General features: G+C 38.7%; 3 protein-coding genes across 3 annotated transcripts; 2 read left to right on the top strand and 1 right to left on the bottom strand.

Moving 5' to 3' along the window:
• Nucleotides 1-1304: 1304 nt before the first annotated feature.
• On the top strand, nt 1305-2127 carry mRpS25 (mitochondrial ribosomal protein S25). Its single transcript, XM_028303815.1, has one exon. The coding sequence runs from the start codon at nt 1374-1376 to the stop codon at nt 1875-1877; it is 504 nt and encodes a 167-aa protein (XP_028159616.1). The 5' UTR covers nt 1305-1373; the 3' UTR covers nt 1878-2127.
• A 129-nt stretch (nt 2128-2256) lies between these two features.
• On the bottom strand, nt 2257-7928 carry LOC114352281 (ornithine carbamoyltransferase). Its single transcript, XM_028303816.1, has 7 exons — nt 7803-7928; nt 7389-7509; nt 5094-5242; nt 4067-4220; nt 3385-3513; nt 2975-3151; nt 2257-2458 (listed from the first exon to the last, which is right to left on the bottom strand). The coding sequence occupies exons 1-7, from the start codon at nt 7874-7876 to the stop codon at nt 2282-2284; spliced, it is 981 nt and encodes a 326-aa protein (XP_028159617.1). The 5' UTR covers nt 7877-7928; the 3' UTR covers nt 2257-2281.
• Nucleotides 7929-8723: 795 nt separating this feature from the next.
• On the top strand, nt 8724-22586 carry LOC114352279 (facilitated trehalose transporter Tret1-like). Its single transcript, XM_028303814.1, has 12 exons — nt 8724-8772; nt 10774-10929; nt 11887-12089; nt 12980-13166; nt 13899-14056; nt 16453-16555; nt 18019-18174; nt 19341-19543; nt 20179-20365; nt 20733-21112; nt 21517-21625; nt 22122-22586. Exons 1-12 carry the CDS (start codon nt 8724-8726, stop codon nt 22415-22417), a joined length of 2187 nt encoding a protein of 728 aa, XP_028159615.1. The 3' UTR covers nt 22418-22586.
• Nucleotides 22587-22599: the final 13 nt, after the last annotated feature.

Raw genomic sequence — 22599 nt, 5'->3', positions numbered from 1 at the left:
GATGGTTGTCCAAAAAATCTTTATAAAAAATGTAAATGATTGTTTCACATTTAAACTGAGGTTATTTTGACCTGAATGTCTCCAACTTCCTCATTGGCCCTAGAGCAATTCCAAGTATACCATCAATAAAAGCCTAATTAGAGTCATCAAACCTCTCAGTCATTCAATTAGAGCCATTAGAACTTCATAACTATGAGTTGTTTTCTATGTGTAAGCTGAGGACACGTGTCTCCAGCTGACACATCTGTATCTTCGTAAATATTTATGCTACGATAATGTATTATACCTCAAAAATTACAGTCGAATCCAAATAGTAGGCTTTCCACTTTTCAAGACTTTAGCTCAAATACTGTTAAAACCACGATCAAAAAACTATGTGCGAGCTGGAGTACCGTGTCTCCAGCTTACACATCTGTATCTTCGTAAATATTTAAGCTACATCAATGTTTTATATCTCATAAATTAAAGTCGAATAAAAAAACCCGACTTCAATTCTTTCAAAGCTTTATTTCGAACCGTTTTCGAACTACGAACCGATACGTATGTGTAAGCTGGTGACACGTAACACACGGTGGATTATTAAAACCGTATAAGTTAGAGTTGCGTTTTAAAGATCAAATAATTCGTTATAATTAATTATTTGATCTTTAAAACGCAACTCTAACTTATACGGTTTTAATAATCCACCGTGTGTTACGTGTCACCAGCTTACACATACGTATCGGTTCGTAGTTCGAAAACGGTTCGAAATAAAGCTTTGAAAGAATTGAAGTCGGGTTTTTTTATTCGACTTTAATTTATGAGATATAAAACATTGATGTAGCTTAAATATTTACGAAGATACAGATGTGTAAGCTGGAGACACGGTACTCCAGCTCGCACATAGTTTTTTGATCGTGGTTTTAACAGTATTTGAGCTAAAGTCTTGAAAAGTGGAAAGCCTACTATTTGGATTCGACTGTAATTTTTGAGGTATAATACATTATCGTAGCATAAATATTTACGAAGATACAGATGTGTCAGCTGGAGACACGTGTCCTCAGCTTACACATAGAAAACAACTCATAGTTATGAAGTTCTAATGGCTCTAATTGAATGACTGAGAGGTTTGATGACTCTAATTAGGCTTTTATTGATGGTATACTTGGAATTGCTCTAGGGCCAATGAGGAAGTTGGAGACATTCAGGTGTTATTTTGCCCGCGGGCCAACTAGTAATTTTTTTTATACAATTTTTAATAATGGTGGTATCCCTATACGTCAGTCTGACATTGACAGATTTGTTGACATTGACAATTCTAAATTTCTAAAATCGCGGTGGAATTTGAGGTTATTTTCGTTTTTCTGGAATTATTGTTTTAAAAGTCCACCAAGATGCCTTTCATGAAAGGAAGAGCCCCAATCCGCCGCACACTAAACTATTTAAACGCTGGGAGGTTAGTTTTGAAGGACAAAATCAAAATTTTCTCGGTGGCGTACAACATAAATGGTACCAACAACAACGGTGCTAAAGAGTTCGTTTTCTGGTATTTGCCTCAAATACAGTATAAAAATCCTGATGTGCAAGTTGCTACGTTGAAGAATCTAACACCTTCACCGTTTATCAAGTGTTATTTCGAAGATGGAAGGAAGATTTTGGTGGATGTCGACAACAAATCGAAAGATGAGATTTTGGAGCATTTGATAGCGACTGTGGGGAAATCCAAAGAGGTTTTAGAAGCGGAGGCGATTGCTGCAGAGAAGAAAGACAATCCTGCGAACTTTGGTGTTGGTTGCGAGCGACCGTGTATATGTGAAGTGTATGGTCAAATTCCGTGCCCTGGTGTAGTTCCTTTGCCCAAGTTTATGAGGGGAAAATACAAGAACCCGGCCAATTAAGACATTTTGTTACTTTAAGACGTGTTTACTTGTTAATAAGATGTATTTTGTGTTGTTTTTCATTACCTATAAAAATTATAATTCATGTGACTGACTTTGGGTGGAGCAAAATATGAAACTGCATTTTGTTTATTATTGTTATGCACTTATTTACTTTTGTTAACTCTTTTAATGGATATAATGTAAAATTATCTTGTGTTTCACCCCTTCTAACAAAAACATTGTTTTGTAAGTTCATTCAGAAATGGATTTAAAGCAGTTACAAAAAATATCCTGTTAGCATTTAAACATGTAACCTATATACAATAAAATAATAATTATAATGTTTGTAGATAGCTCTAGTTCATAATGTATTATAGTAAAACAAATTTTACAACAACACATTTTTATTTTGACGTCAAATGTTAAAACTTTAGTCCCTTAACAGCGTTTGCCATCAGCGCAGCTGTGATATAGTGCATGTTCTGGAACGACTTAAACGTCCGAGAGTTGCAATGGTTGAAAAGGTCATCGTCACACTCGTCCCCACGAGGACAGGTGTGGAAGAATATCCATTCACAGGGCGTTGACTTTTCGATGTCCTGAAAATTGTATAGTTAATATAAAATGAAAGTAATTTTCACACTAATTATTATTGATGTTTGTTCAATCTAAACTCTGTACATTTTATCTCAGAGTTGCTCATATTTTATTTTATAATAGTATCTTGTTTTTTTTTTGTGCAGTAAGTTCTTGGACATTATAAGCAGAGCTAATAACATTATTTAGAAATTTTGTCCTAAACTTATCCTTTTGATATGCATAATATGCATTCATCAACAAAATTTAATGTGCATGAATGTAGGAAAGCCACTGTCTAACAAAATAATTATGTTTTTAAATCCTGTCGCTTGCCGAACCGAAACTACAAACAAATCTAATAACTGCTATAAACCATAAAACAGCTGTAGGCAGCTTGTTTGCAGTGACGCCGGCCACTCTTTAAATTGTTTTAAAAATAATCATCATCATCATTTCAGCCACAGGACGTCCACTGCTGAACATAGGCTTCCCCCAATGACTTCCACATCGCACGGTTGGTAGAAAAATAATCATACCCCCAAATTAATCTTGTAGCCCTTAGCGGCCTCCTTCTTGCAAGACGTAGGCCCTGATATGATCACGGATGTGTTGCACAGCACTTGCTGAGAGGACTCGCACTCCCGGCACTCCGTGCGGGTCTGGGCCGTGAGGTCTTCACTCGCTTTGTGAAGGAGGGGACAGATACCTCCTGTCTGAAATTAAGACTAAATTGTAAGTAATTGTATCACAACTGCTGCATGCGCGTATTATGTATAGCGAGGGGACAGGAATGGCACGATTGGTCTGGTGCCCCAGGATTGGAAGATGATACCTAGTATGAGCTAGATACTAGACAAAGACAAGACAGCAGAAAAACACAGCAGAAACCGAAACCAAACAGCTTCCTGTACTTATTTCTAGTATAAAAGTATTGGGCCGAATATACCTCCTTGCAGCAGCACTTGTATCTGATATTGGCTCCCAACATCGGGCACAGAAGCAGGTACGAGTTCAGTACTGGATGGGGCGCTCCTATGTACGCAACGTTGAGCGACTTCATTGTGCCGAATTCTTCCTGCAATGATATAAGATTATTTAATACTACCTACTGGTGATGTGGTGTGTGACATTTAATGAGATAATGATGATGATGAGAGCGTGGAGTGTTTTTGTATCCACAACGAGGAACTCTTGGAACTGTACCTGATGGAAAGTGATGATCAAGTCGAAGGTGGAAGTGAGCTGGCTATCTTGCCTCCAACTGCTGGAACACAACAATCCTGCTATGACGACAGACCTAGGTAAGATGGTGGCTTCTTAGTCAGGCACTCTTGTCAGAATGGTCGTGGTTGCGCTGACGAGGTACATGTCATATGGGTGATGTCATCTCCGAGGGTAGCTCTCCTGGCGATGTGCTTCCATTTCTGACGGTTAGAGGCGTCGCGAGTACATTGGACCATGGTGTACTCAGTGGCCTTCGTCATGGCATCCATCCAGCGGGTTGGCGATCGACCGCGTGCTCTCCTGCCTTCCACCTGGCCCTGAACTACCAGTCTCTCCATCGAGTTCTCATTTCTAGAGACGTGACCAAAGAATTTCATTATTGTATGTTTTAAAAATATACTAACAATGATAGCCATCACAGTCGCCAGCGCTTGTATGCTGGCATGCGTGCGCGAGCGCATACACAGCACCGGCACCGTCGCCTGGTCAGCGAACCGCTGCACGCACATATGCGTCGCCGTCGCCACGAAAATCACGTCCGTCATCATGGAGAACACCCTAAAAGCAGACGCGGGTCATAGTCGTATTTATCGTATACAGAAAGCTGGAAACTTATAAGCGCTTACCGGCGTTTGACAGCTCTGGTAACCCGCGCAGGAAAATATATGAACGCGCGCCGATAAGCACTGAACGGCGCCGACAAATTTCAGCGCTGGTCAGCGCTGGACGCTGTCATATAAAATGCCATTCAACTTGCATCCTTCGTGAACGAACAGACCAGCGCTGACAAGCGCTGGTAAGCGCTTATAAGTTTCCAGTTTTCTTTCTGTATACAGCCTTAGTCTACAGCAGCAGCGTATTGGCGTAGCAAGAAGAATACGATAATTGTAGGTAAGAAGTGTAGTGTAACCCAATTTGGTTGGACATGTGTGTCGCCGTCACCACAAAGATCACGTCCGTCGTCATGGAGAACACCATGTGAAGAGGTTATAATTAACATTCTGTATGTAGAAGTACCAACAAGCAAAGATGGCGGGACATCGTACAGGCGACACAACACAATAATCCACACTTCAAACGACCACAATCATTCTGTGAAGAGTGTACGACTGAGAAGAAAGCAGAAACGAGTAAGTATAGCGGTTGGATTTATACCTTTGACGGACCTAAATGCAGTGATCCTCCGTCAGTGTACCTACTTTCTAAGCATTTCCTCCGAGAAAGCTTCAGTTACTGTTCTGTGCTACTTGATTCTTGACATCAACAAAACACTTTTTACGCGGGTACTTATTTATTTCGACGTAGGCTTTCTGACTACCTTCATGATTTTAATGATTTATTTATGCAAGTGCAATAGTACCTTGCACCCTTGCAAATCCTGGGCAGTGGGTTAAAAGTGTACTACCTACTTACAATGAGTTGGATTCTCACTTTCCAAAGTAATCCTTATCCCAAACCAGATGATCGATTATGTTAACGTCGTAAGCGCCCAGAAACGTCGCGGCCTTCGACACGGCCATGTTCAGGATCGGCTCGTTCACCTCTTGGAGTATCATCACCTTACAATTCGTCAGAACATCCTGAAACGGAAGAGAATCAAAGGCCAACTGGTTTGACCAATCAGAGGCACACTTCAAAGAGAACTCGGTAATGGTCTTAGAGGCCGCCTATTTCTGAAACAGTGGTCTTTCAGAATGTTGATCGATTGTCTGATGCTGATTTTCGTTATTAATTTTCCAGGCAATCTCAAGTTAATATGGGACAACGACCTAACAACATCAATAATGAACGTGGAGGCCGCGTACCGGAAAACGCACCGTGGGACGTCCACCCACAAGGTGGACCGACGGCATCATAAAGGAAGGCGCATGGACGCAGGCCGCTACCAACCGGGCAACATGGTAAGCATTGGGGTCCATTGGGGGAGGCCTATGTTCGGCTGTGAACGTCCTATGGCTGAGATGATGATGATGAATGGACGAACAGTGATACCTAGCTACTTTACGCCCAGGTGCTGGCAATAGCGAAATTGCCATGCCACATTTGTAGAGTTAAGTAAGTAAGTAGACCATGTAGAGTTAGAACTTTAGAAGCTGCTTTGACAACTTTTTCATGACGCGAGAAGACTTAATATGGGAAATCCTAAAAAGCATAAATTGGACTAACATTATGTGTCAAAAGTCAAAAGTCAAAAATTTCTTTATTTGTTTAGACTAATTAGTCCAGTCATTTAAGCTTAAATTAGGTAAGAATCTCGGAATTAGAGATACCCAGCTGTAAGTCTGTAAATACTTGTATATTGACACCCTAAAAGTTGTCTCAAAACCTACATATGGTAGGGTGTAAGCAACTATTAAATTTTAAGGTCAAAGGTCACAAAAATCGGTTTTTTGCGCTTTTTTTGGAAATATCTTATTTCCTATGGGTTTTTTGCTATTTGTATTTATTATCAATATTGTAGAATACTAAATTCTCTACAAATTTTGTTTAAAAAATTTTTTTATACGATGAACCGTTTTCGAGATAGAGGGCGGAGAGCGCGCGGTCACTGCATCACTTCAGGTCAACTTAAGCGGTTTAGGTTTTTCATACAAAAGGATTTTCCCGCTAATTCCCGTGGGAATTTCGGTAATTACTTGTTGTAAATAAGCTTTAAGTTTACTAAGGTACCTACATGCCAAATTTCAAGCGTCTAACTTCCGTTAAGCGTTTAGATTTTTCATACAAAAGGATTTTCCCGCTAATTCCTGTTCCCGTGGGAATTCCTAAGTAAACTATAACCTGCCCAGGTGTATGAAGAATAATTGTACCAAGTTTCGTTAAAATCCGTCGAGTAGTTTTTGTTTCTATAAGGAACATACAGACGGACAGACAGACAGACAAAAATTTTACTGATTGCATTTTTGGCATCAGTATCGATCACTAATCACCCCCTGATAGTTATTTTGAAAATATATTTCATGTATAGAATTCTGTCCGTCTGTATGTTCCTTATAGAAACAAAAACTACTCGACGGATTTTAACGAAACTTGGTACAATTATTCTTCATACACCTGGGCAGGTTATAGTATACTTAGGAATTCCCACGGGAACAGGAATTAGCGGGAAAATCCTTTTGTATGAAAAATCTAAACGCTTAACGGAAGTTAGACGCTTGAAATTTGGCATGTAGGTACCTTAGTAAACTCAAAGCTTAGTTACAACAAGGAATTCCCGAAATTCCCACAGGAATTAGCGGGAAAATCCTTTTGTATGAAAAATCTAAACCGCTTAAGTAGACCTGAAGTGATGCAGTGACCGCGCGCTCTCCGCCCTCTATCTCGAAAACGGTTCACCGTATAAAAAAAGTTTTTAAACAAAATTTGTAGAGAATTTAGTATTCTACAATATTGATAATAAATACAAATAGCAAAAAACCCACAGGAAATGAGATATTTCTAAAAAAAGCGCAAAAAACCGATTTTTGTGACCGTTGACCTTGAAATTTAATAGTTGCTTACACCCTACCATATGTAGGTTTTGAGACAACTTTTAGGGTGTCAGTATACACGTATTTACAGACTTACAGCTGGGTATCTCGAATTCCGAGGTGAACTTACTATAATGACTGGACTAAATAGGTAAATAGTTCTTACAAATCGTCATATGCTCTTAAGGAGCCTCTACATGTCTCATAATCTTTTTACCCTACCAGTGAACTGATGAATCTGATGATCACCACCAACCAGTCGTTTCCCATGTGTGTCCACGTGTCGGCACTTCAGGTTGAGGGCACTCGTGATGATGTCCATTACCATGGTAGCCGTCCATTGCTTGAAGCAGATCAGGTGACGGGGTTTTGAAGATCTGAAATTCATATTGTTTTTTATAGTAGGTTAGGTACTAGCTGACCCGATGATCATAATGGTGCAAGAATTTTTTAAATCGGTCTAGTAGTCTCGGAGTCTATTCTAGACAAACAAACAAATCTTTCATCTTTACAATAAGTAGGTATTGGTGTAAATAGGTAGACATTCTGAAGTGTGAACAGTTGGGACGAAGTCCTTTTGTATGGCTATACTGACCAACCAGCATCCTATGCCACCTAGAAATGGATCGGAACCCTGGACTTTCAGCACAATTAACAGTTTGTTACTTACTGTGGTTTACATTTATAAAATCTGACTTGGTAACTCAACGGGACCAATCTTTGAATAAATCTGAATAGCTTCATCGCGTAAAACTAGAATTTTGCATCGAAAAACTAAATAAACTGTTAAAATTTATAAAATTACATTTTTGTTGTGTTAAAATTATGTCAATTTTGAGAGAACAACAATCAGAAAGTAAATTCACAGATCAATAAAGTTATTTCAGATCTACCAAAGAGGTAGGTAAGGTCATGATGTTTGAAATAAATTCCAAAATCTATTGGCGCAGCTTTTTTATTTGCTTTTTTTAAGATTAATAGCAATTTGTATTGCACAAATTGTTTTGTTTGTTTTGTTTTGTTTTTTTTTTTTTTTTTAAAGATTATTAGTAATTTGTTATTACACAAATTACTAATAGTCCCGCTAGCCCCTAGTGTTAAGCTAAATAAAGCTTGTGTTACGAGTGGGTTCACCACAATAGTCGAATGGTGGGATTCGAACCCGCATTCCTCGGATCTCGAGTCGGACAGTCCCACCCATTTTCCGTTCGGCTATCGTGGCTAAAATGGCGTGTGATTTTGTAAGTAAATACTGTGATGAACGAAATAATAGTTTTAGGTATAACTTTATATAGGTAAAACCTCTACAAAAAGCAATAAAATATCTAGGTAGGTACTTAGTAGGCAACTTAACAACTCTATTACGTAGCTAGACTAAAAACAGTACAATATTATTATCTTCTAATAAACAATTTACAGCTAAGTAAGTATATTTTTATTATTATTCCGTTTGTAACGTATGTGGAAACACGCGTACTTAAAATAGATTTTTCTATTCCTTACTTTGTTAATGTTCTAATATTGTTATTTAATTTAAAATAGTTAACAATATCAGCCATTAATTTAAGTTAATTTAATTAAAAGTGTTACGATGTTAAAATTAAGGCCGCACTTACGCCAATACGCGATGGTTATAACAGGTGAGTTTTCTAAATCTAGATTATAAAAGCGAAAGGTCACTGACTGACTCACTCATCACGAAATCTCATAAAGTACAAATGCTAGGCTAATGTAAGCTCTTTTAGAACGAAGGTGTTCACTAAGACGGGATTCCTAAGGGGGTACAGGGGGGACCAAGTCGCTAAATGGTTCCGGTAGAGTCGAGTATAGGACCACTCTTTCTGTGGGTGTACGTAATACGAACTCTGAGCACGAAAAAATATCGTTTTCGTTAAGTTATGGTAAACTTTTTGCTATATATATGGACATTGAAAACTAGAACAGCGCAGATACTATAGATTTGGGTTCGGGGTACAAGTTCCTTAATCTGTCTGGCCAGCGCTGCAGAGTCGGGGCTGTAGGCAAAAACCTCAAAAATACTCTATAGTCTATAGGTGCTATGAGAAGTAAATTATGGAACTCGAACACACTAAATCCAAGGTTTTCCCAGTGCCGTCGCTACTCCCTAAATAATTAAAACCGGCCATGAGCGTGTCGGACTAACGCACAAAGGGTTCCGTACCATTGATTTATGATTTTTTTTTAAACTAGATCTCGTTCAAAACAAAATTTTCGTTGGTAGTTTTTAATAGTAATGTACATCATATGTTTTTTTTTAATTTTTAATTTTCTTATTTTAGAAGTTAGAGGGGGGGGGGGGCAACTTTTTTCCACTTTGGAAGCGTCTGTCACGCAAACTATTCGGTTTAGAAAAAAAATATTTTAGAAACCTCGATATCATTTTTGAAGGCCTATCCATAGATACCCCACACGTATGTATTGTGTTTGATGAAAAAATAATTTTGAGTTTCAGTTCTAAGTATGGGGAGCCCCCAATATTTATTATTATTTTTTTATTTTTGCATCAAAATCTTAACGCGGTTCACAGAATACATCTACTTACCAAGTTTCAACAGTATAGCTCTTATAGTTTCAGAAAAAAATGGCTGTGACATACGGACGGACAGACGGACAGACAGACATGACGAATCTATAAGGGTTCCGTTTTTTGCCATTTGGCTACGGAACCCTAAAAAGCCAATCATGCTACCTATTAACTATTCAGATAGTTTATTAACGTATATTGTTGTACATAAATAGATATTATTTATAGATTATTCTTGTTGACTTACTATAACCATAATAATGGAATCGACACTTGTGCAAGTTGTGAATTACATTATTGCATGGGTCAGTGACATGGTGATCATGTTCATTGTAAAAATCTGACCTGAACCTGAATAAACCTGTAGAAAAATATCTTTTTCCAACTGTGCAATGATAGTTTTCTTTATTAGGTAGGTAAATAAAATACCTAGTAACAAATAATAACACGTAAAAGGCTATTATTATACTCATGATTTGCAAAATAAAATAATGTAGATAACTGCAAAGTAGGACAAACAGGTGAGTGCCAAATGACGTCCATCGCTGAACAAAAGCCTCCCCCAAGGTTTTCCACAATATACGGTCTTGAGCTGCCCGCATCCTGGACAGGCAGCACAGGACCGGTCGTTATGGAAATCCTTGGGGGGGGGGGCTTTGTCCAGAGCCCCGATTACGGTAATTTTTAACGTCTCCAATCCAGACGCGTTTCTGATTCTGCAATACGATTGGTCAAAACAGCTGACGTACGCAAGCGTAAACAGCGTACGCCAGCTGTTTTGACCAATCGTATCGCAGAATCGATGAAGCGTGTCTGGATTGTAGACGTTAAAAGTTACCGTAATCGGGGCTCAGCAGTGGATGTCATTTGGCTGAAACGATAGAACCTTTATTTAAAACGCGTCCATAACAGCGTAATAAACTTGAAAATTTCGACGAGTTCATCCCGTGGTTCATCCAGTGTCTAAGTAGCTCAGTTGTAAGAGCAGTCCCCGGGCTCCCCGGCAAGCGAAAGGTCGTGGGTTCGATTCCCGTCTTAGGCTGTTACATTTTTTTAAGTTGTTTATTTAAAACTATATTTTTATTTTGGTTTCCAGTAAACCTCAGCATGCTCAGCGCAGGGATGACCCTGGGCTGGTCCTCTCCGATACTGGTGAAGCTGGCGAATGTCACGGAGTCGGGGTTCGACGAGCCCGTGTCGAGTAGCGATATGTCTTGGATCGTGTCTACTGTGTTTTTGACGTGTACTTTCGGTATGCAAACTTTTATTTTTAAACTAAGTAGCTGTGAACGCGACTTCGTACGCGGAAAACCCGTTTTCGCAACATTTTTCATTGTTGCTCTGCTTCTATTGATCGTAGCGTGATGTTGTATAGCCTTCCTCGATAAATGGGCTATCTAACACTGAAAGAATTTTTCAAATCGGACCAGTAGTTCCGGAGATTAGCGCGTTCAAGTAAATAAACAAACAAACAAACTCTTCAGCTTTATAATATTATTATAATATTAGTATAGAAGTATAGATACTGTGACATTATTGTAGTTATAATTGAATTGAAAATGTATACCTATAGTCTGATTTATGCTTGAGTAAAAAATATCTTTAGGCTGATAATAGGCAGGTAATCTTCAGAGGACCTCTTCTAGTTTAGAAAAGCTTCTTCAGCATCAACTGGTGGCAAGTGGCGGAAGGATTAACTTAAACGATATCGCGAGCTAATTATGGAGAGCGCCATCTATTTGTGCTATTCGGAACTGACTAAAGCACACGCGTTGGTTTAGCCGAACCTTTACAGTCTAAAGCCCGGTCCGTGAGCACGTAGAATTTTGTCCAATGACCCCTAGCTACCCATCCTTATCGCTCGCGCGTAATTTATTGCTTTCGCGACTGTACGACGGGCGCCCGCAGTGAGTGTGCGAGCGCGATAGCAACATAATAATTATGCGCGAGCGATAAGGATGGGTAGCTAGAGGTCATTGGACAAAATTCTACGTGCTCACGGACCAGACTATAGATTGCATCAAATTCCGTTACATACGTAACTTTTTCAACTAATTTAATGTACAGTCAGCGTCAAATAGTTCGTGACACCCAAAGTTGCCAAAAAGTTAACACGATAAAGTTGTGTTGTCAACTTTTGGCCACTTTGGGTATCACGAACCATTTTGACTGACTGTACCAGTAACTACCTGCTTGTTTTATTTTGCAGCTGTCTTCGTAGTTCCAATGTTACTGGATAATCTAGGTAGAAGGTACAGCGCAATCCTAGCTATGGTGCCGCTCATCATGGGAGGCCTGGCCATGGTCTTCGCAAGTAAAGTCTGGCTGTTGTTCCTAGCTAGATTCTTGGTGGGATTGTCTATGGCTATGAGCTTTAATGTGGCTCCGACTTATGCTGCTGAGATTGCTAGCGTAAGTAACTTTTCCTTGATAATATCTTACTACCTACATTACATTTCTAATACTACAGCCTCATATTATGACTAATTGAAAGCCATCAACGGTCGCAACAGTGTATATTACACTTGAAAATTTCGACTGGTTCATCCAGTGCAGTGGTTCTTAACATTTAAGTCATGAGGGACCATTTAACCAAAATTCTGTCTTGTCAGGGACCACCTCATAAATCGGTCAAAACCAGTTTGATTGCAAAAATCAGTTAAAAGTGGTTTTGACCAAGGTGTGCAAGTGCACATCGTGGACCACTTGGAATGCCTCCAGAGACCACCAGTGGTCCGCGGACCACCGGTTAAGAACCACTGATCCAGTGTCTAAGTAACTCAGATGGAAGAGCAGTTGCCTGGCAAGCGAAAGATCGAAGGTCCGATTCCTGCCTTAAGAAGTTCGATTTTTTCAAGTTATTTATAATTATTTTGAAAGCAATTCCCTATATTCGTTTACTGTTGGTTATCTAGAATAACGATTTCAGCAGAAAACTTTGTTATTACATGCAACAATGTTGCTATTCGTTGTATCTATGAATTTTACAGTTATAAAAGTGGTCCTATTATAGAACCTTGCAGTACACCGTTTATTATATTGCTTTCTTTTGCGGAAGTATAAGCCTGTTGTTTATGAAATCTATAAGTTCGATAATGAGCATCCCATTAACTTACAACCCGGTCGAGTAAACTGCGCATCTTGCAGCCGTGACGTCACATCGACACTCACGTACGGAAGGGGCGAACGCGGGGAGGTGTGCGGGTTAGGGGGAAGGAGAGTCACATTCCAGCGAGGTGCGCAGTAAGCTTGATCGATCGGGTTGTATAACGATGACCTAATACTTATAGTTTCTATTTCAGAAAGAAATCCGAGGATCCCTAGGAACTATAATACAAATATCAGTTTGTATTGGTGCCACTCTAATGTTGGCTGTGGGACCATTTGTCTCATATTTGTCCCTGAATGTAGTATACGCCATTTTTGCTGTGCTCACAACAGTGCCAATATTGTTCTTGCCCGAAAGTCCTTATTACTTGCATTCAAAAGGTAATTAAACGTTAACATTTTATTAATTTAGAAAAGAAGAACCATAGACAGTTAAGATGATGCAGAGTCAATCAAAAAATACTTAGGTGGTAAAGAAAAAAAAATGAAACAAAATATTATTTTAAGACTTAAATAGGACCCACAGTATTTTTTTTATGCTAGACAAGGCAGATATTTGACCGCAATCGCACCTGGTGTTAAGTAAGATGCAGTCTAGGATGGTACATATCTGCCCTGTAAGTGCCTATTCACTCTCGCCTTGAAAACGCCCGGATTATAGTGTTCAGGAAATACAGCAGCAGGCAGCGAATTCCAGTCCCTAGCTGTTCGCATTATAAAGGAGTCGTCGAAACGCTTAGTGCGAGCTGGTGGAATGTCGAAAATGTTCTTATTCAGAACCGCGCATGAGCGCAGTCCATGTCAACCCATTGGGATCTTTAGTTCTTCCCTTTACCTTTATTCCCTCTCATCCGCAAAAATCCTATCCATAAAGCGAATCAAGTGCTTTGGTGAGTGGGACCTATATTCTTCTGGCGCCCAATAGGGCGACCCCAGGAGACCCATCCTAGTTCTCGCTAGCGCGTCGCATTCACACAGTAGGTGCTTTATGCACTCCGCATTTCTACATGCTCGACAGCGTCCGTAGTTAGGCTCATCTTGTGGATCAGACTGATGATCTTAGATTATAACAAACTCTATTTATTATTATACCTGTATTTCAAACATTTCCAGGCCGAAGCCACGAAGCCCTGAAAAACTTAACAACATTGCGAGGTTCAGAAACGCTGGCAAAGCAAGAAATAGTGGAATACGATATGACAAAATCTGACAAAAATGTCAAGAAGCTAAGTTTGTTGAAGGACTTTATTCTTCTAAAGACGATACTCCTGGTGATCATATTCAGTACTTTCGATCAATTAACAGGAGCGTGCACCATAACATTGTATCTGCAACCAATACTGCAGTCAACTAAGATGAATATTAGTACTGAGCTAGCATCAGCAGTGATAGGTCTTATTAAGTTGGTGGGTGCCTTTATGACCGCAAGCATCACAGATAGGTTTGGAAGGAAACCTATTTTGATTTGGACGTATTTTGGAATGACTATTGGAATGGTAAGAATTTTAATTTAGTGAGATTTCAGACAGCTGGCTTACAGGTTCGAATTTATCATGTTTACAGACAGATAAATTAATTGCATAATTAGTCACTTTCGCCTAGAAAAGGTCTAAGTAATTATTGTTCAAATAAAATATAAGAATGCAGCTATAGTTCCAAGTTCTTTTTTATCCACAACGATTTCAAACTTTTTTATCCACAACGAGGAAGCTCTTAGCCTGCATTTCACCTGATGGAAAGTGATGATCAGAGCGAAGATAGAAGCGAGCTTCACCCAAAATCCTCAACGATAGAGGAACTGGCTATCTTACCTTCAACTGCCGAAACAAATGCTGCTAATATTGTTGTTAGACCTTATATTTTACAGGTTGGTTTTGGCGCTTACTTCTACATCAGTAGTGATACCAAAGACATGTATGCCTTTATCAACTACATACCCATTATATGCTTGGTGTTGATCGTTTGGTGCGACAGTGCTGGTAAGAGAATAATAATTATCTCCTTGAACTTCAACTGAGAAACTATAAATTCTTTAAATAAAGCTACTAAATGTAAAAAATACGATTCCACGCTAAAAACACGCGCGAGCTATTTGATCTTGGAAAAAATCTGTTATCGTAAAACCCCTTAAACATGATCACAAATTGATATCCATAAATAAAATTTTCGTAACAATATGTTTCCACGATTTAGGAAAATCATCCCTCAAGTCTGTAAATAATGATGTATTGTATTTGTCAATTATGTATTTTCTTTCTTTTCAGGACAAGGATCACTATTCTACGCTGTAATATCTGAATTATTTGAGGGACCTGCGAGAGCTTTAGGGGTGTCTATTGGGTCCTGCACTAGCTCCATTGTATTATTCCTTACTTCAAAATACTTGACTGCAGTACTGGATGCAGTGGGACCGGCAGTGACGTTTTTGAGCTTCGGAGTCGTGTGCATCTTTGGAGGACTGTTTATTACGTTTTGTATACCAGAAACTAAAGGAAAGACTTTCTCTGAAATCCAGAAGACTTTGGGAAGAAAAATATAGTATACCATATTTGGTTGTTTTTATTTTTTACTATCTTTTGCCCGTGGATTTGCCCGTGTGAAGTTCGATCTGTCTTATACATACATAAAGATGACATGACTCTCTTTCAAAAACCTGGATAAAAACTATCGATCTAAAATTTTCACTGCGTCTTAACTATCAATCTCGATGAGACAGTCGGATGGTCGACGCATTTCTTGTTACCTCTGGTATTTTATTGACATTTTTGTTCAATGTTACTAATGCCAATAGAAGGTTCAATTTCTGCAATGGTACGAAACCCTCCCTATGTGGGTACGACTCGCACTTTGCTGATTTTGAACTCACGTATATTGTGATAAATGATGCTGTTATTTTAGTGCAAAAAGATGTCAAACAAGTCGTTACGAACTTGAAAAAACATGTTATCTTCTGTTTTTTCTTTATTTTTATTATCGCTCCGTGTGCTCTGCCATTTGATCAAATTAAAACATTTGAAAGTCAAATTCACATTCGCTAAGAATACGGTCGTGTGTAAAAATAGATTTTTTAAGTAATATTTTACATGCGTAAAAGTAAAATATAAAAGAAAATTTGCTTAGAAGACGACCAAGAAGAAAGTGACGTTGCAATTGGACAGAGAAAACAGCGATCAATGGACAGGACAGTTTAACTGATCAGAGAAATACTAACAACGGCTGTGGGACAGTTACTTTGGTGTATAAAAATAAGGACATGGTATATTCTAACTACTAGTAGAGTCAACCTTGGCGAGACTGATAAAAGAAATTTTCGCTACGCCTTTTCACGGATATACGTGACGTGCATTTTAATGCTGTTTTGGCTGTAACTACAATACCTAAAGAAGAATTTCGCATTCGTACTTTTGTTCACGCCGTCACATGTGCGTGGTATATAACAATAAAGATAATGATCCAACAAAAGACACTTTAGTGAACTAAGTATTCGTACTACAAAAATGTAATAACAAATCTAGCAGGGTAGAGTGTGTGTATCAGAACGAAACTCAAAACTTTTACTCAATTTCAAGAATAGGTTAAGGCTTTTTGAAGTGTTGATCGTTTGAATTTAGACAGCTCAGGATTATAATCTAGGAGATTGAATCGAGTTATAAGGGTTGTATTGTAGGTCCCAAAAGTTTGCTACAAAATAAATAACTTTTTCAGATTAATAATGAAACTATTTTGTTCGCTATCACCTAAAGTGCGACAATGTATTTATGTTATGGTCGGTAAGTAGAATATTCTTTATTACTTTGTTCGAACGAACTTTCTCGTTAAAATTACGTAGGTACACGTAAAAGTACCTATAGCCTGACCAGGAACATAAAAACCCTCGCCATGTTGCGGAAAACGAATGGTACTAATTTCTTTTAATGGCAACAGCCCCCCTAGACAAAACTCACTTTTTGATCGAATCGAAAATCGAATCCGTCAAAACTCCATACAAAAAAGGGGCTTTTCGACCACTTTGCGACTGGTTTGCGATTATAATTTGCACTTTGTCTAGACCCACAGTAACTAAAAACTTCATTGATATGTCACCTAGCATGTCAGTCTATTGCTGTCAAAGTGTAAACAAACTTTATTTTAAATGTGCGCAATTGATTTTGTGAATTAAATTGCTAAAATCTTTTTATAGTCAAGAAAGAAAAGTGGTTCACAATGTGTTAAAGTATTTGTCGAAGAGAAATACTAAGGGTTCGGCAATATTTTCATTGAATAATGTTTCCGACAAAGGTTGTCAAATTGACTGACATGTTTATCGTATAGTGCAGTCCACTATGAAAATGAGCTGTGGTTTGTTTCAACTACCTATTTTAAAGATTTTTGTCACTTTGTAAGTGTTGAATTTTATGGAATTGGGAAAGAAGTACCGAGTTTGAAGCGTTCATGAGCAGACATTGCAGTTGAATATTCAAGTTCTGAATTTGATTATTGATGAATAATAAAATAAATCCTACTAGCTCGATTGATAGTTTCATTTAATTTATTTAAACCAGGTTACCTATAATAATATGTTTTCGTTAATTTATGAAAATATCAAATTAGCCCGTAATCCTGAATCCTGATACATAAAGTTAGCCTATTAATTTAACACAGGTACGACTGTACTCAGTGTTGCACTATCAAATGCAATTGACGCGCCTCTATGCCAGGGTTTTTATGTTCCTGGTCAGGCTATACCTACTTTACTTATTATCATCCATTTAATTAGTCACATCCACTGCAGGAGCACGACTCTCCTCAATTTAACAGAGGCAAGTGGAGGATTTGGCCAACACTCCCCACGCTAGCTTGCATAATGTTCGCATAATTTTATTGTCCGTTAATTGCCTATTAGGAGTTACGACATCCACGGGAAGAGTCCCATGTCCTACAGAGTGTAGGGCTACTCCGAAAAACGTATTCTGAAGTTTCTGATGTTCTCCGAGTTTCTCTCAACCAAAGCCACGATGATGCCACAGATGGCGACAGATAGCCCGAAACTACGTAAACAGCATACATTTCTTAGTTAGCCCCCTGGTGTTATTCTTCTTCTTATGACAACAAACCTACACAGTGTCAGCCCGAAACTCCGCTACAAGAGTGGCGTTGTCAGCAGCATTAATGAAATCCTCCTGCCTGCAGTTGCTCGGGCACTCAGGGCAGACATCTTGTGCTTCTGGTCTAATAAATGAATTGTAATTTCCAGCAGACCTATGTAGCTTGGCATCAGGGCTATGCGTCGGCTGGTCGTCTCCAGTGCTGGTAAAGCTACAGGACAGGAACTCCACGGTTCTGCCTGAGCTGATAACCAATGATGAAGGGACTTGGCTGGTGTCGGCTCCACAACTGACTTGTATTGTTTGTGAGTAAAATAAAACTTATTTACAATCCGATCGACTTAACTATGTACAGTCACGGAATGAAAAGGTTCGTCAGTTTTCAATTCAATTGATTCCTTCAACGAATCGCGAGCACATTTAATTTTTACCTTTTGAAACTATGTTACAGAATAATCTCGAGTTAGAGAAAATAATCTTTAACTGTTCGTCAATAAAGTTCAAAATTATTCAGATCAAAGTTGTTTGACGATTTAACTTGTCAAGAAGATTATTATGATTGATAAACTAAAACCTTCTTGTTGGTTCAACCTGCCATTATCTACTAAAAAAAAATACATTTTGTAACAATATTGCACTGATGGGATAGAAAAATAAACAAGCAAAACCTCATTCGTTAGCAAACGTCATATTTATTTAAATATTAGCAGCATTGTTTCTTGCACGGTTATGTTGGCAGGTTTGACTCTTACAGTACCTAGTGCAAGCGAAAACCGACACTAAGGTGACGAACCTTTTCATTCCGCGACTGTACCTGGCAGCCGTGATCACACATCGCCGCTCTGGTAGAGACCTGGCGAATGCAGGTGGACGGAGGCAGGACGGAGGTATGCGGTTGAGTGTGAGAGAGAGTCACATTCCAGCGAGGTGCGCAGGTAGCTCAATCGGGTAATGAGGGCTATCGTTTTAGCGCTCACCAGTTGGCGCCACTGTAGAGTAAGGTCCTGTCACTTGCTAGTAGCGAAGACAGTGGCGCCAACTGGTGAGCGCGAGTCGTAGGAGGACTATCGCATTTGCACTCATCAAGATGGCGCCACTGTAGAGTAAGGTCCTGTCAATCGCCAGGGGTGCCAACTGTTGAGTATAAAAACGATAGCCCTCATTGACAAGGCTCAATATAATGTAGAATTGGTCAAACCTGCAGAAGAACAAGCTTTTAAACAGACCAATGAAAAGAATAGACCTACTTCTAGGTCTATCACGACCGCTTCAATACAGTATTGTGAACTAAGGATAGACGAACAAGACTAAGTACCTAGGTTCCTATTAATGATGATACTAATTTTGTAAACTTTACTACCCTACCTTTATTGTAAGCTATGAACGATGAACCTGTTACAAAGGGTGGATTTAACAGTGTACGAGTACCACAATTTATTTGATATCTGACACTATTTCATCTTTTTTCCAGTTCTACTCATAGGGTCACCAATCGTTGATCGTGTAGGGAGAAAGTACGGTCTATTACTGGTTTACCTTCCAAAGTTGGTAGCTTGTCTCCTCTTCATCTTCGGGACCAGGATATGGGCATTGATGCTGGCCAGGTCGATTGAGGGAGTGTCGTTAGCCTTCAGTTATGTGAGCGCCTCTACGTATACCGCGGAAATTGCTGATGTAAGAACTTTTTTCTACGTTTGTTTATTTATGTTAAGGTAAAGTAAGATGTTTAAGGGCATATAGTACCCAGAACTGACGGCCGATGGGGCAGCAAGGTTCTGGAGTGGTGGCCGCGTACCGAAAAACGCAACGTGGGACGTCCACCCACAAGGTGGACCGACGACATCATAAAGGTGGCGCTGGACGCAGGCCGCTACCAACTATGTTCAGCAGTGGACGTCCTATGGCTGAGATGATGATGATGAAAGTAAAATGTTTTAAAGCCCCTTTGCTTTCGCGGTCCGAAAATCGAACCCTGAGGAAGTCCAGATCTTTGGGTACGATTTCCAAGTGTGTTGTCACAGTGTACCTACTGTGAAGGGGTTTAATCAATCATAATTCAGTCTAACTACAGAGCTCTACAATATTTCACATCATAGAAGATTTAAAAAAATCTAGAATACAAAAAGCAATGTATTGTTAGGTCCACCAGTTCAACTGTTGTCCAAAAGTTCAGCCCAGGGCTATTAGATGGAATGACGACCTAAAAAAGACCTCTATTCTAATCCAATGTGCAAACTAATAATACTAACTTATGAGTAACAAAATTTTATAATCCTCCAATATTTACCTACTATTGTATTTTTTTCCAGAAAAATATTCGAGGCTCACTGGGAACGTTGATCCAGATTTTTAGATCGCTCGGCATCGTGGGCATGTTTAGCTTCGGTCCCTTCCTGAACTACTTGAACCTGCATATTGTCTACATCGCCATCACTATCGTATCCGCTTTTACTGTTGTATTGTTGCCTGAGAGTCCCTACTTCTTGTATTCTAAAGGTAAGATCATCAACTTCATTAAGTTTGGAAAGAGATTTTCTAATAAAAGGGTGTAACAAACCTACGAGCTTTTTTACGGTGCTTTAGTGTTGAGTCTGGAATATAATTACAAATCCCTACCATGGTATCCATGGCTCCATAGTCCATTGGACTAGACCTAGAGAACAACCAACAGAATCATCTCTCTCTCTATAGTCCGTCTATCATGTTTGAGTAGGATTTGTTCTAAATAGAACTATGGTTTTATAATAGTACATTAAAAATGAATTAAGTTTAACATTTTCAATACCTCAAATAATTGAAAAGCTATCATAAATGTTGATATAGTTGTAATAATGTTGTAATAATGTAAATCTAAAACCTTCAGGTAAAATCGAAGAATCAGAAGAAGTACTTAACTCCCTGAGGGAAACCAAACAAGAAGTACAGGACGAGCTCAGAATGTTTTCAGAAGGCGAAAACAAAGAAAAGCTAGATTTTAAACAGGTTCTAAGAAAGCGAGTTTTTTGGAAATCCATGGGAATATCTGTGTTCCTAACTGGTGTTGGAACTTGTACTGGTTTTAGTACAATTGTCTTCTATCTCCAAAACATCATGGAAGAAGCAGGAACCAATAAACCTGAGGTAGCATCGGTGATCCTAGGAGTAGTTCAAATACTGGCGTGCTTTCCACCGATATACGTGTCAGACAAATATGGAAGAATACCGATTTTGTCGTGTAATATGATCATTATGACTTTTGGAATGGTGAGTTCTAGTACTATACCAATCTATACTATTCTGGAACCAAAAATTTATGTGTTTACCGATTTTACTACGTCCTGGTTTCTTTCTGTACACTGTAACATTCGTGATAGATTCAATTTCATAATCTCGTAGCTACGTCCTTACCTATTGAATGCACAGTCGGTATTGTGCTTCTAGGTAGGTACTTAAAATACCTATATCAATATTTTTAGAAAATAACTAATTTTTAGACCAAAATATATCACGAATCGTTATCATCACTACAGTTATGAGTTTCGTGAGTTGATATTAAGATGCATGCGATACATGAAGCCACAATCTACAACGCATGTTAGATATTGCAGTGGTTTGGTACCTTCATGGTAATGTGTGGTGTTTAGGTTCTCATTTTCTTCTATTTCCAGGTAATGTTAGGAACATTCTTCTGGTGCAAAGATAACGGCTACGAGATTAACGCATTTCTGAGTATATTACCACTGCTCTCCGCTTCGATCGTTAGCTTCGCCGGATCTGGTAAGATTATTTTTTCTGTTTCTTTTGTTTTAATTAGGATTGTTTAAAGACAAAAGGCTACATAATTCCATAACATGGAAAATTTTATTGAGTTTGAAAAAACGATAACGAATAATATTATTGTTGGAAGATTAATTAACAAAAAAGAACTAGGTTTTACATCATTGCTATCGATCTTCCTAAATGAACAGCAAATAAACCTGCTATAAAATGTTAAATTGATTTTTTAACATCCTACCAACTAAAGATTACCTAACAGTCATAGAGAGATGAGCTGAAAATCGATTGGACACCTATTTTGAGATCTCAATCAAATCAATTTACTCCATGATCATATTAATCATGGCGCTTGCAACAGTGCCAAATATCGGACACCCGAAATTAAGGTACTTACATGGTAGCAATCCCGTCAATAATAAATTATTCTGTTAGTGACCATTAAAGTTTAAAACAATAGATCTCAATCAAGTTAAAATTTTGCTTATTTTCTTTCCAGGCTATGGATCCATAGTGTTCATCCTGATTCCAGAACTATTTGAAGGTGCACAGAGGGCTCTAGGTGTATCAATAAGTTTCATAGCTCTATCCTTAGGATTTTTTGCCGTTGGCAAATTTTATTCAATCCTGCTATCATCCATTGGTCTCTCCGGAATATTCTGGATGTATAGCATCATCTGCTTTATATTGTCTATGTTTACAATGACGTGTGTCCCAGAAACGAAAGGGAAGATGTTTGACGAAATACAAATGGCTCTGGAAGGGAAACTTGTGAAGGATGGCGAAGGTAGATAACCCTTATCTGAATAAGGGCCGATTTTTCAATCGTCAGATAACTTTTATCTGAAGAATAAACTTGACACTTTGACATATTTCTCATACTGAAACTGTCAAACTCATTCTTCGGTTAAAAGTTATCTGACGATTGAAAAATCAGCCCTTAGAAGAATGTAGACATGGATGATGACTGATCTAAG

This window comes from Ostrinia furnacalis, unplaced genomic scaffold (genome assembly GCF_004193835.3).
Source record: "Ostrinia furnacalis isolate ACB-3 unplaced genomic scaffold, ASM419383v2 OfSCF1301, whole genome shotgun sequence".
In the NCBI taxonomy this organism is placed as follows: domain Eukaryota; kingdom Metazoa; phylum Arthropoda; class Insecta; order Lepidoptera; family Crambidae; genus Ostrinia; species Ostrinia furnacalis.
This window is presented reverse-complemented; position numbering and strand designations above follow the sequence as displayed.